This window comes from Helobdella robusta, assembly GCF_000326865.2.
Source record: "Helobdella robusta unplaced genomic scaffold HELROscaffold_6, whole genome shotgun sequence".
In the NCBI taxonomy this organism is placed as follows: domain Eukaryota; kingdom Metazoa; phylum Annelida; class Clitellata; order Rhynchobdellida; family Glossiphoniidae; genus Helobdella; species Helobdella robusta.
The window spans coordinates 5,604,469-5,620,965 of NW_008705330.1; the positions used below are offsets into that span (position 1 = coordinate 5,604,469).

The following is a 16,497-nucleotide window of genomic DNA, read 5'->3' on the forward strand; positions in this document are numbered from 1 at the left end:
GTCATTATCATCATCCTCATCCTCATCGTCATCGTCATCGTCGTCGTCACAATCACCATTATCACCACAAACGGGCTCAAAATTATCCGCATCATCCTCATCATCATTTTTGTTGTCGTCATCATTATCATCAACTTTTTCATCATCATCATCATCATCATCCTAATCATCATTCACGCACTTGCCATTTTTTTCACACTAATGCATCATTGCAATATTCAGCAGTAGTGGTTGTGGGGGCAGTATTAGCAGTAGTAGTAGTAGTAGTAGTAGTAGAAGTAGCAGCAGTATAGTAGTGGTACTAGTAGTAGCAGTGGTAGTAGTAGTAGTAGTAGTAGTAGTAGTAGTAGTAGTAGTAGTAGTAGCAGCAGCAGCAGTAGTAGTAGTAGCAGTAGTAGTAGTAGTAAGGGTAGTAGTAGTAATAGTAGTAACGGTAGCAGCAACAGTAGTAGTAATAGTAGCAGTAGTAGCAATAAAAAAGTACAGTAGTACTGAAGCTTAGTGATAATGTGATGATATACATTTTTTTTATCAGCCCCACAACATTAATTAATCATTCATGACGTTGTCATTGTCATAATTATTATTTTATTTCTGTTATTATTATTGTTGTTGTTGTTGCTGTTATTGTTGTTGTTATTGTTGTTGTTGTTGTTGTCTTCATTATTGTTATCATCGTGTGCTCACCATCTTCCTTTTTATATCATCATCTACTCTCTGCGTTATCATCATCGTCATCATTATCATCAAAATCACCACCATCATGATATTTGTAATATCATCATCACCAGAACGCAATCAAAATCTTTATCTCTATCATCATTATCAGTAACATCAGCATCTTCATCTTTCTAGTCATCATCTTCATCGTCGTCGTCATCTTCTTCTTTATCATCGTCAGCGTCATCATCGTCTTCACAAACGCGCCCAAACACCTGTGAGTAAGGTGTCAACATATATAAAAGCATCTTTGTATACAAACACACGCGCAAACTGTCACAGATACAAACAAATACACACCCAGACACATACATACATACATACATGCATACATACATACATACATACATATATACGAAACGAAACGATATTTTATTTGTTTCTCAATATTGAAAAATAATAATAATACATACATACATACATACATGTGCGTGTGTGCATTTATGTGTGTGTGTATATGTGTGTGTGTGTGTATGTGTGTGTGTGTGTGTATGTGTGTGTGTGTGTGTGTGTGGTGTGTGTGTGTGTGTGTGTGTGTGTGTGGTGTGTGTGTGTGTGTGTGTGTGTGTGTGTCATACGCGCGCATTTATAAAGAAGGACATATGGCTGATGTTGTTCGTTAGACTACCCGAAATTTTAAAATATAATTTTTGCTTGGCTTGGTTTACATTTAGGTAAACACAACAGTTGTTTCTTAAAATTTATTTTACGTATTCAAATGCATATTTGATTATTTTATTTATATTTGTTTTTAATTTAAAAAATTTGTTATTAATATTTGATAAATAATACAAAAAAATGTTGACTTGTATGCATTTTTATAAATTTAATTGGACTTTTGATAAATAATCTAATTCATGTTTTTGAAATTAAATTGAATTGGATGAAGAATTGTGTAAAAAAACGTTATCAAATATTTACTAGCTATTATTTATTTATCATCAACTTGTCATCATCATGGTATTGTGATGTTTTTTGTAATTCATGTTCGTGTGTTGTTTATTGTTGTTTATTGTTGTTTGTTTGTTGTTGCTGTTGTTTTTGTTGTCATTGAATAGCTTGGATAAAACGTAGATAAACAATAAAGTTAAAATTTTCAATATTCTTTCTTTGCTGGCAGGTTAGAAAAATGTATTGATGATTAAGCCCCGACGATAATGAATGCTGAATGAAGTTATCATCATTATTATTATTAATAGAACAATTTCACAACAAGGCTAATCGATCAAATCATTTAGGAAGACGTAAACACACTAATTATAACACAACTAGTTCACTAAAGAAAACAACGACATCTGTGTTAGGGCCATCATTGCAAGTAAAAAAAAACTACAAACAGCTGATAAAAACACGGTTAACAACATTAATAATATCACCTTCAACATCAACTTCTCATAACATCTAGCAGATAGAAGACAGAATTGACAGCAACAACAAACAACAACAAAAACAACAACAATAACAACAACAACTGCAGCAGCAACAACAACAACAAAAATAGCAACCACAGCAAAAACAACAACAACGTGACTTAATCAACTTATTCGAGTAAATAATGAAACAACAGTAAATTTTATTGATGAACATTATTGTCGAAGTCGAACAGTAAATATAACACTGATATTGGAGTACAACAATCAGTACTAACAAACAAACAACATCAAACAAACAAAAAACAAACAAACAACAAACAAACAACAGCACAAACAACACAAACAACAAACAAGCAAACAACAACAGCAGCAGCACAACAGCAGCCACAACAGCAACGACTCCAACCGACAATTTAATAATTCTCACAATGTCCATAGTCAGTGATATAGACGTGGAAACGGTATGCAAAAAAACAACTATTAGCAGGAAGGAAAGCTTCCAACAGAGAAGAAGTTTCAGTGAGTGTCTGTGTGTGTTTGTTAGTCTGTCTGTCTGCGTTTCTGTCTGTCTGTTTGTATGTCTGTCTGTTTATCTGTCTGTATGTATGTCTGTGTGTTTATCTGTCTGTTTGTGTGTGTGTGTAAGTCTTTTTGTCTATTAGTACACACAATTGTAGGTTTTTGTACGACGCCCGAATGCCTAAAAATTTTTTTGTGCACATGACACGTGTAGACGTGTGTCTGGGGCGATTTCAAAACTGTTGCATTGTGTATTGTGTATGTGTGTGTGTGTGTGTACGTGTGTGTGTGTGTGTGTACGTGTGTGTGTGTGTGTGAGCGTGTGTTAAACGAGTGCGAGTGTTTCGGTACGTACTATCTACTGCTGAAGAAATATTTTTTCAATAACTTATCTGGGACGAACAGAGCAGTACAAAATTCAATTAAATGATATTAATTCGTACGAACAAGCATCTTCTTCATCAGTAAGAAATATAAAAACTGAAGCAATAAAGCAACATCAGTTATAGCATTTATCTAGCGCTAAATACAATTATGTTTTTTGAGGACTTTAGTTGTTATAGCAAAATTGGAATAATTTCGTTTTCACTGTTTTTCACATGCCGGTTTTCATGTGGCGATGAAACTTTAGACTGTTTTGTATAAACACCAGCAGAACATGTTTGTGATGTAAGGATAACATCTTATCCTCAATGATAAAATGATACTAATGTTTGTGATGCAAGGATATAAAAATGATACTAAAACGTCTTAAAAGGATACTACTGTATGAAAATATTTTGGCGTAATTTCTGATGCGTTGGGAGTTGTATATTTATGTCTTTGGACGCATTCCATTCGCTTTTTAATGAATTCATTTGCAGTTTGTTTGGTAACGTTTGTGGGAGTTTGTTTATTTGTGCGTTCGTTCGTTTAAATTGGTTTGTTTTTTTTCACTTATGTTTCTTCGTGCACGTTTGTTCGTTCACGAGGGTTTTTCCCTTAGCGTGGATTTGTTTACGTCTAGAGTTGCTGAAGATTGAAAATTTTTTGGCTTCCGATGTTGATTTTAAATTGATCCTTTTTGTGTTTTGTTTGAAGTTTTTTGATTTTTTAAAAGTTCTTCACTTTGTTTTGAAACGTTTTCAGTTTTTCTTTCTGTACTGTTTGTTGTTTTATGCTCAGCTTTTTTCCAGGTTTTAATGAATGTTCGTCGGCTGGTTTTAATAGAAATTATTTGCTGTAACATTCATTTTCCTTTTCATCCTCATCATCATCATCCTTATCTTCATCATCATCCAATCTTCAACTAGCGAACAAATATGTTGATGATGATAAGATGAGTAATAACGAAGATTAATTAATGAGGTATGAACATGAATATGAGCGTGAACATGTATATAAACGTGAACGAACATGAACACGAACACAAACATGAACACAAACATTAACACGTATATGAACGTGAACGAACATGAACATGAACATAATGACGTTCATGGAGATATTAATTAGAAAGATGGAAGTGTTTATGAATACTGCTTCTGTTATTTTTATTTAAATTGCGACTACAGTGGAGATAATGAAGATGACGATAATGACGACGACGATGATGGCAATGATGGTAATGATAATGTGGAGTACATTGGTGATATCTAACAGCAATAAATTAACGAAAGTTGTGACCCCTTAGTTTCTAGCGGGCCAAAAATCATTTTGTCCTACCTGTACACATGTTTAAATAATTCTTTTATAACTAACAAAATCGACCACACAAAACAATCAATAAATTCGTTTTACACATAGCTTAAAACAACCTTTGCTCTTTCTGAATCAGTATCTAAAAAAGGATTTTTGAACTGAAATTTTGAAAGCAGGTTTTGTTTGCAAACATTTTTATATCTGTTGATTTCATCGAATGTTATAATAAATTTCTTGTTTATAAATATTGGCTCAATCAACTATTTCCTCTCAAAACCACGAAGAATTTTTACAACAAGCATTCAAGTTAGTTTCCTTAAAAGAAATAATTTGACAGTTTTGAATTAGATTACATTTACTTTGCTAAAATGGAATAATTTTAAATTCCTTCAGATATAATTGTAATGTTAAGATCTGCGTAAAGGTCCAACCAGTGAAATTATTAAGCAGATTGTGAAGAAAATTTTTTTTTAAAATTCGGTGATGTGTGGTGTAGCGGTCAAGATGTTTGGTCGAGAAGTTGAAGTGGCCGACTGACTTCGAATGCAAGCGAATCCTCCTAGCCTGTCGCTTCCAATGTGTGTGATCATGCACCAAGCCTGTGGTGTTGTTGATATTTCTAAAAGAATTTATTAAAAAAGAATTCATAGTAATAATAATAATAATAATTATTATTATTATTATTATTATTATCATCATCATTATTATTATAATACTTTAAAATAAATTTTATTTCTTTTTGTAAAAAAAAATTGTCACGAATGTTTGCAAAATAGCAAAATTATTTATAAAAAATGTTAGGCTATTTTTTCGTACAATCTTGCCACCCGCGGGCCCAGAAAAATAAAAATTGGGCCTCTACCAGATTGGCTATCTCCCTCCGATGAGAGTTATAAATAACAGGAAAGTCAAATTATAACAGGCTAGGATCGGTTTAATTGCGTTGTTGTTGCTGTGTTGTTGTTGTTCAGTGTGTGTATGGGTGAGTGTTTGTTTGTGTCTGTGTGTGTGTGTCTGTGTGTGTGTGTTTCTGTGTGGGGTATGTGTGTGTGTGTCATCATCATCGCCATCAGCAGCAAGATGCAGCAAGATGCACTAGCAGCCGACCTTTTTATCATCATCATAGTCATCGCCGAGGTCGTCATCATCATCATTAAACATCATTATCAATTCACATTCGTCATCATTAAAGGTTAAAGGTTCCTCTCTCTTTTTAGCATCATATAGCATAGCCATCACCATCAGCAGATGACGATTTCATCGTCGTCATCACTTTCTTCTTCTTCGTCATCATCACAATCAAAGTGTTATCGTCATCATCATCGTCGTCGTCGTCGTCCTCATCATCATCATCATCATCTTCGTCATTATCATCATCAACGTCATCATTGTTTATAAGCTTGCACGTGTTTATCGATTTTACATTTTTTTATGATGGTTAAAAGTTGAAATGCGGTGAATATTCACCACAGCAACACTTCGTCACTAATGATTATGGCGATAATCATTTGTGCTAAAAGTAAATTACAATAATAAAAAAAATTTTTTATTATGATAACAACAATTTCAATAGTTTTATTATTGTTATTATCATTATTGATATTATTATTATTATTATTATTATCATTATTTTTATCATCCTTATTATTATTATTATTATTATTATTTCTGGTGACTTCTGCTCTTCATTAACTCCTTCATGAAAGTTCTCGCCAACTGTGGCCGCATTTCATCATATCCGCATTTTTTTATTGTTGTTGTTATTATTATTATTATAACATTGTTTCATTGTTATCGTTGATTTGGAATTTCGACTGCTTTGTTGTAGTTGATCTGTTTGTTTAAACTATTGCTTCTACGTCAGCCAGTAGGCCAAAGATAATTATTCGCGAATGCTGGTTAATCAGACCTCCTTAGTTTAGAAGGAGATTTGGTTACTGTTTTTCACCATAGTCATTGTCACCATAAAACATTACCACCAATATTATTCCTACCATCATCACCAACTTTATGTTCATCATTATCTTTATCATCATTGTCGTCGTCGTCACCATCATCATCATCGCCACCATCATTACTATCATCATCATCGTCGTCGTCATCATAATCATCCTCATCATTTTTTCAGAGGAACGCGTGCAAGAGGTCAAGGACATTGAAGAAAAGTACCCCAACAAAATTCCTGTTTGTAAAATTTTTAAAACTTTGGAGGAATATTGAAAATTATATTAGTCTATCTTTACTTTTTATAATTAAATTTCTCTGTTTTGAAGGTGATATTTGAAAAATCGGTCAAAGAAAAGGTTCTGCCAAATTTGGATAAGAGCAAATTTCTCCTTCCACAAGATATGACTGTGGCTCAGTTCACTGCTGTTTTCAGGTTTGTGTACCCGTCCGACTGCATGTCTGTCTGTTTGTCTGTCTGACAAACTGGTTGTTTCTTTATATGTCTCTCTATCTGTTTATCTATCGTTCTATATGTTTTTTTTTCTTTCTCTGATAATTTGTCTGCCTGTTTTTCTCTGTCTGTCAGACTGTCTACGTAAGTGTCTGTCTATGTTTTATGCTCCTATGCATCACATCTGAGATCTGTGTATCACAAACACATGCATATTACACATAAGTTAAATGATGACTGTATTGCAAGAAATTGTTATAAATTTTTCAACTCAATGTGTTTCAAATTGGTTACAATCCTTAACATTATGAACAACATCACCATAAGCTTTTTCATTTTTTCATGTTACTTTCTTTCGATTGAATATTCTGGACTGAAACTTGTTAACTTGTAACTAAAATTGAGTTATATTTTCCTTAATATTCCTCTTCTCGCTTCGTCATTTCCTTCTCATCGGGTAAAAAACATGGTCAAAATTTTCAACGTTATAGTAAACTCTTTTTTCATTATTTTCTTCGTTTTCACGTTCAACTCATCATCTTTATCACCTTCACCACTATCATCACTTCAATCACCATCTAAATCACCATCATTTTATTTCTTTTTACAACTATCTGTATCTTAATTATCCCCATTTTAATCATCTTCACTCCTACCACCATCTTAATCACCTTTATTTTAATCATCTTGCCACTATCATCATCTTAATCTCCATCAGAGAACGGATAGGAATACCTCCGGAACATGCATTCTTCCTAATCGTCAACAAAACAACGGTAGTTAGTATGGAGAAATCCCTGAAAGAACTTTACGACAAGCAAAAGGACGACGACGGCTTTCTCTACGTCACCTACGCTTCTCAAAATGCGTTTGGCGGCGATGTTGTGGCTGCTGTGGCTGTTGCTGATGATGATGACGTCGATGATGAAGATGGAGATGAGAATTGTGAAAATGATTATGGTGATGATGATGACGAAAATAAAAACGAAGATGAAAGTGATGATGTTGAATGCTGACAATTTAAATTGTGACAAAAATTATGGGCTGATGATGAAAATGATGCTAAAATAGATGACGACAAGAATTATGAAGATGATGATAAAGATGATGACGAAAGAAATTTTGATGAATGTGGATGAATAGTTGATGGTTGTTTTAATTTTTTTCATTTCTACTCATATCAGAGCTTGATAAATGCTGATTGATGAAGATAATGACGACAACGACGACATGATGACGATGAAGAAGACGAAGATAGTGATCATGATCATGATGGTGCTGATTGATGACGTAATTTTCCAGTTCTTATGTAAAATAACCCGTTGTGTTTGTGTGCACGTGTGTGGGTGGGTGTGCGTGGGTGTGTGATTCAATTTTAATTATTGTTATATATATATATATATATATATATATATATATATAAATTATTATTATTATCATGCGTTTTTCCTATTATTATTCTTTTTATTATTAATCACATTTAGGGTAATTTATTATTCTCCTTACAACAACTTTCTTTCCATTCATTCATTCAGAACAGACAGTTGAGAGGATTTTTTTTTATTATTCTTGTTGTCGTTTGCAAACTATTATCACAACCAGCATATATAATAAAAAATTATGATTATTATTATTTGAATAAAAAAAAATTTATACTTTAGGATGATAATAATAGTAATAATAACTATAATTACTTGCGAAAAAGATTCATAAATATTTTAATTTAATTTCGTAGATGGGAAATTTCTAAATCTTTTAAATAAATAGCCCTAGAAACCACCGTAAACCCATTGAAAGCTTCTCAATTATTCAAAAGTTCATCTTTGGCATAATAAAAAGGAGAATTAATTCTGCAGAATATATTTTTCTGAAGGGAATTTTTTTCGCGTTTTTTTTTAATTTGTGTGATTTTATTTCATAATAATAACAAATAATAATAACAATTAATAATAATAAATAATAATAATAATAAATAATAATAAATAATAATAATAATAATACATAGCTTGGTTTAATATCTGAACGTATGCTATTGCTAATATGTCGTATTTTTTTATCTTTCTATTATTTTTCAAGTTGCATTGTATATATACCTACAATCCAGTTTTAACGGGATTCATTCTGCAAAACCTTCAAAACAATTTTTCAAATTTGTTTCAATTTATGTTCATTTTTTAATGTGTGTGCACTTCAATGTATTTTATTTTCATTCGATTCAAGTGCTTCATTTGGTGAAACAGCATACATATCGAGTAGATGCGTGTAGGTGGGTAGGTGGGTGGATATGTAGGTAGGTTGGTAGGTAGGTGGGTGGGTAGGTGGGTAGGTAGGGTAAGTAGGTGGGTGTTTTGGAGTTTTGTCTACAATATAAAATAAGCTTGAGTATTCTATTTTATATTATATATCATGTCTATTTTTTATAATATTATATAATATGGTTATGATTAAATAATATAATAATAAATATTTATTTCACACACACACGCACGCACACACACGCACTAATATATTATATATATTTCCATATACGTTCAAAGAAGCATAAATGTTTTAATGCAAAACGAAATTTTAACTCATCAGTTCCCATTGCCATGAACACACATTCACTCACTCACTCACTCACTCACGCACAAACAAACAAAAACGCACACGAACAAACAGGCAGTATCACACACACACACCACACACACACACACACACACACAGATTTGTAAGAACTGCTTAATTGCAACAACAACTCAGTCCACACATCCATTTAACCACGCACGTCGCAACTTCAAATACTTTGCGACATTTTCAAAGTTGATTAAGTCTCTATAACTGCAATTTTTAAAATTTACTTGCTCACGGTGGTTTTTATACATCGTGTTAGTATAAACGTAGACATATTTTCTTCAAACAAATGTTTTTATTTCACAAATGCGTGGCTGGCTACGTGCAGTTGCAATTTTCCAACTTGAGATATTGGAGCCAGAACAATAGGACACACGCAGATATATATTGCACAGGACATGCGTTGTTGTATATTGGTATGGTATAACCATTTATAGGATGAATGAGTCAAAGATAAGTCGCTCCACTCTGTCCTTCATATTATATTTTACAAATACGTCGTTTTAAAGTTAAGAGATTAAGAATTATTCAAAAATTCCTTCTCGATGCATTTGCGAATATGTTCTTTGAAAATTTGTAACAGAGTTTTAATACACGGAGAATGGTGAAGTTGTAACTTTGTAACGCGGAGGGCTGCAAGTGAATGTTGTGAACCCGTCCGTAACCTTCTGTAATGAGGTTCATAGTAAATGGCGCGTAATTTGAATTGTAATCTGCTTTCTGCCGGGAGCCATCAATTTTTGTGTGATACTCGGTCATGTTGAATCATTAAATAGCGATCAAAATGATCATGGTGCCGAAACACACACACACATACACACACACACACACACAGACAGAATTACTACACGGACAGTCACACACCTACACACTCTGACATATACACACACCCACAAAACACCCACGCATTTACAGTTTACAAAGCCGTTTGAGCCCTGTTTCAATCTAGTCGGTCATCGTGGCGTGTTTTTCTTCCAATTTCTTATGGATTTAATGAATTATTATTGAATTCATGAACTTTTTAATTATAACCCAGTTTTTAACATCAAACTGTGTAAATAATTTTATCATGACATTAGTTACGGACGTATTGTGAATGCAACGTTTATATCAACATCTTCAAAATATTAATGTCTTAATGTAATTTGCATATATGAATATCAATATAATGAAAACGTTTATATCAACATCTTCAAAATATTAATGTCTTAATGTAATTTGCATATATGAATATCAATATAATGAAAACGTTTATATCAACATCTCCAAAATATTAATGTCTTAATGTAATTTGCATATATGAATATCAATATAATGAAATTACATCAAAATATTATTGGATTAAAACTTTAATTCATTGTAGCTAGATAATTAATTATATTAATGAACCGTTAGAAGACATGGTGGCAAACTCTAGTAGCAGCAGTGTCGGCTACCGAAGTACCGACAACTGGTTTTTGTGTCTAAATTTTATAAAACTTATTTTCGATGCATTTGACTTGACAATTTTATGAAAATTGTTAGCACCCAGAAATCAAAAACCCAACAACGCAATCTGGTCGAATTCGTTTATTTCATTTTATTTCAGATCCACAATTTTTAAATATTTTACTTGAGAATTAAAACCATGTATGAGCGTTTTTTATTTCTTGAATATTTCATTTTATTCAAACAAGTCAGAGAGATAACTAATTTCATCGCAACTGTTCAATAAAACAATCTGATATACAAACAATAGTAAAATAAAACAAAATCCAAGATGAACAATTTTTTCCCCTAGGAATTATTTCCGGTTGACTTTGAAGTTTTTCTTGGGCGGTGGCTGCCAGCAGATGCACGTGCGATCGACGATGAGCGAGGGCCGCTTGTAGTGGTTGCTCTTTATCAACTCTTCTATCAGTTTCTGACTCACGCATACAACATACTGACCTGCCGTGGAAACGAAAAGTTTACAGGCGTTTGATTGGAAGAGAGAAAAAAAGAAGAGAGAGAGAGAAACAGAGGGAGAGAGAGAGAGAGAGAGAGAGAGAAACAGAAACGGAAAGAAAGAGAAAAAAGGAAGAGAGAGAGAGAGAGAGAAATAACAAGTCAGCTCAAGGAACGCTATAAAAATTCAGCAAACACATCCAAGAAGCATCATTGGCTGAAAGAAATAGGATGACAAATTTTTGAAAATCTACGTAGGAATGAACAATTGAAAAGCACCACAAACCATAACAACGGTACAATTATAACCAGTACACTACAGACAGAAAATCCCTCAAATGCTTATCCGTAGTTGGGATCAAAGTTTGTTAAAGAACATTGCCTTATTCAAAAATAAAGTACCATAATTTGACAAATTCATCAACTAATTACACTGCCACGCAAAATTAGATAAGAATAGACACATCAGACCACAGCTAAGTATAAACGAAAAATTACAAAAAATTAATAGTGAAAAAGATACGATAGATATGAAGAGTCTTAAAAGTACCTTTACTCACCTTTCCAATACTTGGTGAGGTTCATTGATTGGAGTGTTGAGACAATGTCTGGATGAGAAATGCTGGTCGATTCACTGAGGGTTCCACAGAATGAAACAAATGTTCCATTAATTTGTGGCATGCATTTACACTTTTATCATTGTTGTTATCATTTTCTCATTATACATCACCAATGAAATATCACCATTATAATTAGAACACGCTTGCTAAAGAAAATATATCACATCAAAATATTCGAATGTTTTCAAAATTTTTAAACATTTTATCACTTACAATAAGTTGTACAAAATTTATTCCAAAACTAATCATAAGACCATAATTATCAGTTATCAAATTCATCATCATTGCCCTAACCAACAAATAAAATCATCATCACCATCATCATCGTCGCCATCATCATCGTCGCCATCATCATCCTCATCATCATCACCACCACCATCCTCATCGTCGTCACCATCATCATCATCGTCGTCACCGTCATCATCATCATCATCATCGTCACGGTCACCACCCACCTAAGTTCTTTGACAGATACGGCACCCTTTCTATCTTTGAGATGTTCCAGCAGTACCCAAGACCAGTAGCTTCTGTAACTCAACTTGCCCAGGTCGGACAGGGGTTTCTCAGGGGAGCCTATGACCTCCTCGAGTTTTGAGAGTTCATAACCTGGAAATGTTTTGAAGTATTTTTTAACATTTTTCAGAAATTTTTTTTCCTATAAAAAATTTAAATAACAATTAACCGACCCGAATTTGTGGACAAAAATGTGTGTACCACAGCAAAAATTGAAATAGAATATTATAAATAACAATAAATTATCATAAATGATAATAAATGATAGATAATCATCTAACTGAACGCAATGAGAAACTTTCCATATCCCTTCCTCTGAAATGGAGGTAGTATCATGATACAGGCCAGATTGTTGCCATCCGGCGAATCCTTCTCCTTTTTGATAAAATGGAATAAATTTAGATCAGCTTCAGCAAATGAGGACATAAACGAAATGTTATAAATGAAAATGAATAAAACACAATTACAATGAAGAGAATTGAAAAGAGCAATAGCCAACACAAAGTTATATTTAATTTATTCAAGTCAATTTGATGAAATTTGTACATACATACTTGTTAGATCCCAAGCAAGATATATATATATATATATATATATATATATATATATATATATAATAATATATATAATATATAAATAATATATATATATAATATATCATATAAAATCACCCGAATACATCGTATGTGTATACCAACCATGTCTTCGAAATTAATGAATATCTTTGAAAAAGTTGATGAGACACACCATCAACACCATCGCACACACACACACAAACACACACACACACACAAACACAAACAAGCCACCTTAGAAAAGTACCCCACCACATGTGCACCGTGTCTGTCGACTTCTGTCAGGATGTAGAACATGAATGGCTCGACGTCGAAGTACAAAGTCTTGTGATCTAAAAACAGTTTAGCTAGGAGACAGAGGTTCTGGCAGTAGAGCTGAAGTTGAAATAAAGCAAATGTAAATATATTTACATATATCAGATATAAACGTTACGAAAGAACAGTTATTATTATCAACCCGCAGTTTTCGACCAGAAATTATTTTGGGATTAAAAAATAATTTTAAATCTAAGCATTTTAATAAGTGTAATCAATTTTAAATAATCTTTGACAAAATACAATATACACAGCTCACATACTCATAGTATACCAATTCCAAAACTAATTTTAAATTACACACACACACACACAAACACACACAAACACTCACATTTGCAATCTAATTACACAAAAACACATACACAAACACATACTCAAAGTTGTAATCTAATTACACAAATTTTAATTGTACGCGTGCGTATGGGTGAGCATAAACATCCCAACCACCACTGGACATAAATTACCTTGGCCTCCTTGCCATCAACTTCAAAAAGTGACAGAGACATTTTCCTGTAAATCTCCTTCCCGGGTGGGTACCTAACAACACATTCCGTCTGCATTGTGATGATGTTATTTAGTTGCTGTGGTTGTGTTGTTTTTGTTGTTTCTCCATTATAATGTTAAATGAGATATGAAATTCATATAGTATGTCAGTTTATGAGGAATAAAACGCCAAGAAACTTTTTACAAATCCGACACAAAACTTAAGCCAGACGTTTACAATGACGGCATGCACAAGACTTATAAGACATAGACCAGACATATATCAGACATACACCAAACATATGAGACACAGGCAAGAAACACAGGAAAGGCTTTGATTAAATGACCTAATTCAACCAACCAACCAACAAACCAACCAACCAACTAACCAGCCAACCAATCGACAGACCGACCAACCAAATAACCAACCAACCAGCCAACCAACCAACCAACTAACCAGATGATATCTGAATGTCTTCTCCAGCTTCATGTACTTGAGGCAGAACTCACAGACCCAGATCTTCGTTTGTTTGCCATACTCCTCAGGGTATGGAGAGAAATACCAGGCATCCATCTCGTACTTTCCCATCTGCACTCGATCTATGTATTTCACTTTTGTGATCTTTGGCAAGTGTTTTGAATGAATTTATTTTTATCTATCATCAGGTCAGGTATTATTAAACCATTGAATTTTAGTCTAGTGGTATTAAATTACTTTAAAAAGTAAATATTCAAAATAGATTATGTAGTTTTATATAAATTCGAAATTAATTTAAATTAATAAAACATACCTCAAAAAATACAGATGAATAAACTAAAAAAGCAATAACAGAATTGAATAACAAATTTTTGAAAAAATGTGATTATTTTAAAATAACTTATGTTTAAAAAGTTATATATAAATAAATAAAAATTGAAGAGGTAAATTTTTGAAAAAACAAATTCTTTTTTTTAAATTACAGCTTCATGTTCTTTTTCAAGGGCAGCTGTCGTTGGGTCCATGTCTGAATAACTCTGGTGGGAAAAAAAATTATTTTAATTACAATTTAATCACAAATTATTAAAAAAAAATAATTATTTATAATTAAAATTGAATTTATAATAAAATAATAAATTTACAAAATTACATATCTGATACTCTAGATTATCTCAACATCTTCTAAAATTAACAATTTATTTTAATGATTTAGCAGTTCATTCATATAAATAAATAATTAAATTTTTAAATAAGATTTGAAAAAAAACGAAATCGAAAGAAGTAACTTTTCTCATCATTCACTCAATGCTGCCATACCTTATTTTAACTTTCTTTTTTTTCAATTTCTACCTTTTTTCATAATTTTATCATTATTATCTCATAATTTTTTCAGAATTAAAATAAAAAATGAAAAGTGAAATAAAAAAATAAGATTTAGGAAAGTAAAAAGTCCCCATATACATACTGTTGGAATGTGATTCATCTCTTCGTATTTTCGCTTCTGATTTCGTGTCATTTTTCTGTCTGAATTTTTCTCCTCTTCCATCTCAGAAATCTTTGCGGCATTCATGGAAGCATTCACGTCTTTGTAGACATCTTGGACTTTGGTGAATGAATCAAACTTGTCGAGTGTTATCCACGAATCTAATCTACGATTACCTGGTACATTGTTTCATCTGTAGTTTACTAATCATTTAAACATAACTAATAAATCAAATAAACAATGACAAAAATAATATGAGATAATATTTAAATATTTAAAAATGCACCAAGTCAATTATTCGATTTAAAACACAGAGGAGACATTTCCGATTAGATAAGATTTTGATAGAAAAACAATGATACAAACATCCAACGAAGTGTACATAGTATTCCACCTGGCCATCCTTCTGTTCATCATTCCTAACTTCTATTACTTCTGCTGTATCTGTGTTTTTAAACATGGAAATTATTATTTATTAATAAGTAAAAGAAAAAGAATCAATTTTTATATCCCCTACTTTACTAAAAATAAACTTAACGAAACTTATGTTGATTGTCAATTGATTTATAATTTTATAAACTATAATTTATAAGTAATTTATTTAAAAATCATTTTTAGCAAATTCTTAAAATCTTTCCTAAAATAACTATTAAAAGATATTTAGCCAACTAAAAGATATTAAATCAACTAAAAAATATTTAATTAACTATTCTTAAAAAAACTTATTGCACTGCTCCGAATCTGAAAAGAAGTGAAACTAAGAAAAAGAGTGAATTTTTATGGCCCAGTAGGAGTAGAAGAAACCAATGTAATTTGCTTAGGCTTCTTAGCCATTTTTAAGTCATTTAGTTACAATTTAGTTAGGTTGGCTCAGTAATGAAATATTAAATAAAATTAAACACAAAAGGAACAACTTAACTAACGTAATCGTCCATCGGCCTTCCTAACTTTGTAGAAAGACCCGATCTCTATTATTCCGTCGGTCAAATTTCTTCGCTTTATTCCATTTGATACGTTACTAGGCTTGAAATCTGCAACTGACATAATTTGATGCTGGATTCAAAATGTCCTTTCAGACATCAAATAAGTCTGAGACCGTTCGTTTCAAGTTCAAAACAAGTCGAACCCGATAAACAACTCGCAACTTTTAAACAACAACACTACTAGCGATAATACGATACAAACATCGGCAACAAAACATAATTAGAATAAATATAACGGCCTTCGCTCATTTTTGACGGTCGAACAAGGAGCTTACTTCCGGAGGGAAATTGGAGGGTGATTTTTTATCGCCCAAGT

General features: G+C 32.2%; 2 protein-coding genes across 2 annotated transcripts; one reads left to right on the plus strand and one right to left on the minus strand.

Annotated features, from left to right (window-relative positions):
• Window positions 1-6,302: 6,302 nt before the first annotated feature.
• On the plus strand, window positions 6,303-7,706 carry HELRODRAFT_69200 (hypothetical protein; the record flags this gene model as incomplete). The annotated part of the gene is made up of 3 exons (XM_009029020.1): window positions 6,303-6,476; window positions 6,566-6,672; window positions 7,409-7,706. The coding sequence occupies 3 exons, from the start codon at window positions 6,303-6,305 to the stop codon at window positions 7,704-7,706; spliced, it is 579 nt and encodes a 192-aa protein (XP_009027268.1).
• Window positions 7,707-10,859: 3,153 nt separating this feature from the next.
• HELRODRAFT_95818 (hypothetical protein) lies at window positions 10,860-16,350 on the minus strand. The gene is made up of 11 exons (XM_009029462.1): window positions 16,122-16,350; window positions 15,565-15,642; window positions 15,181-15,374; window positions 14,699-14,752; window positions 14,196-14,360; window positions 13,720-13,809; window positions 13,172-13,312; window positions 12,644-12,737; window positions 12,305-12,455; window positions 11,790-11,863; window positions 10,860-11,232 (listed from the first exon to the last, which is right to left on the minus strand). The coding sequence occupies exons 1-11, from the start codon at window positions 16,240-16,242 to the stop codon at window positions 11,087-11,089; spliced, it is 1,308 nt and encodes a 435-aa protein (XP_009027710.1). The 5' UTR covers window positions 16,243-16,350; the 3' UTR covers window positions 10,860-11,086.
• Between the last annotated feature and the right edge of the window lie 147 nt (window positions 16,351-16,497).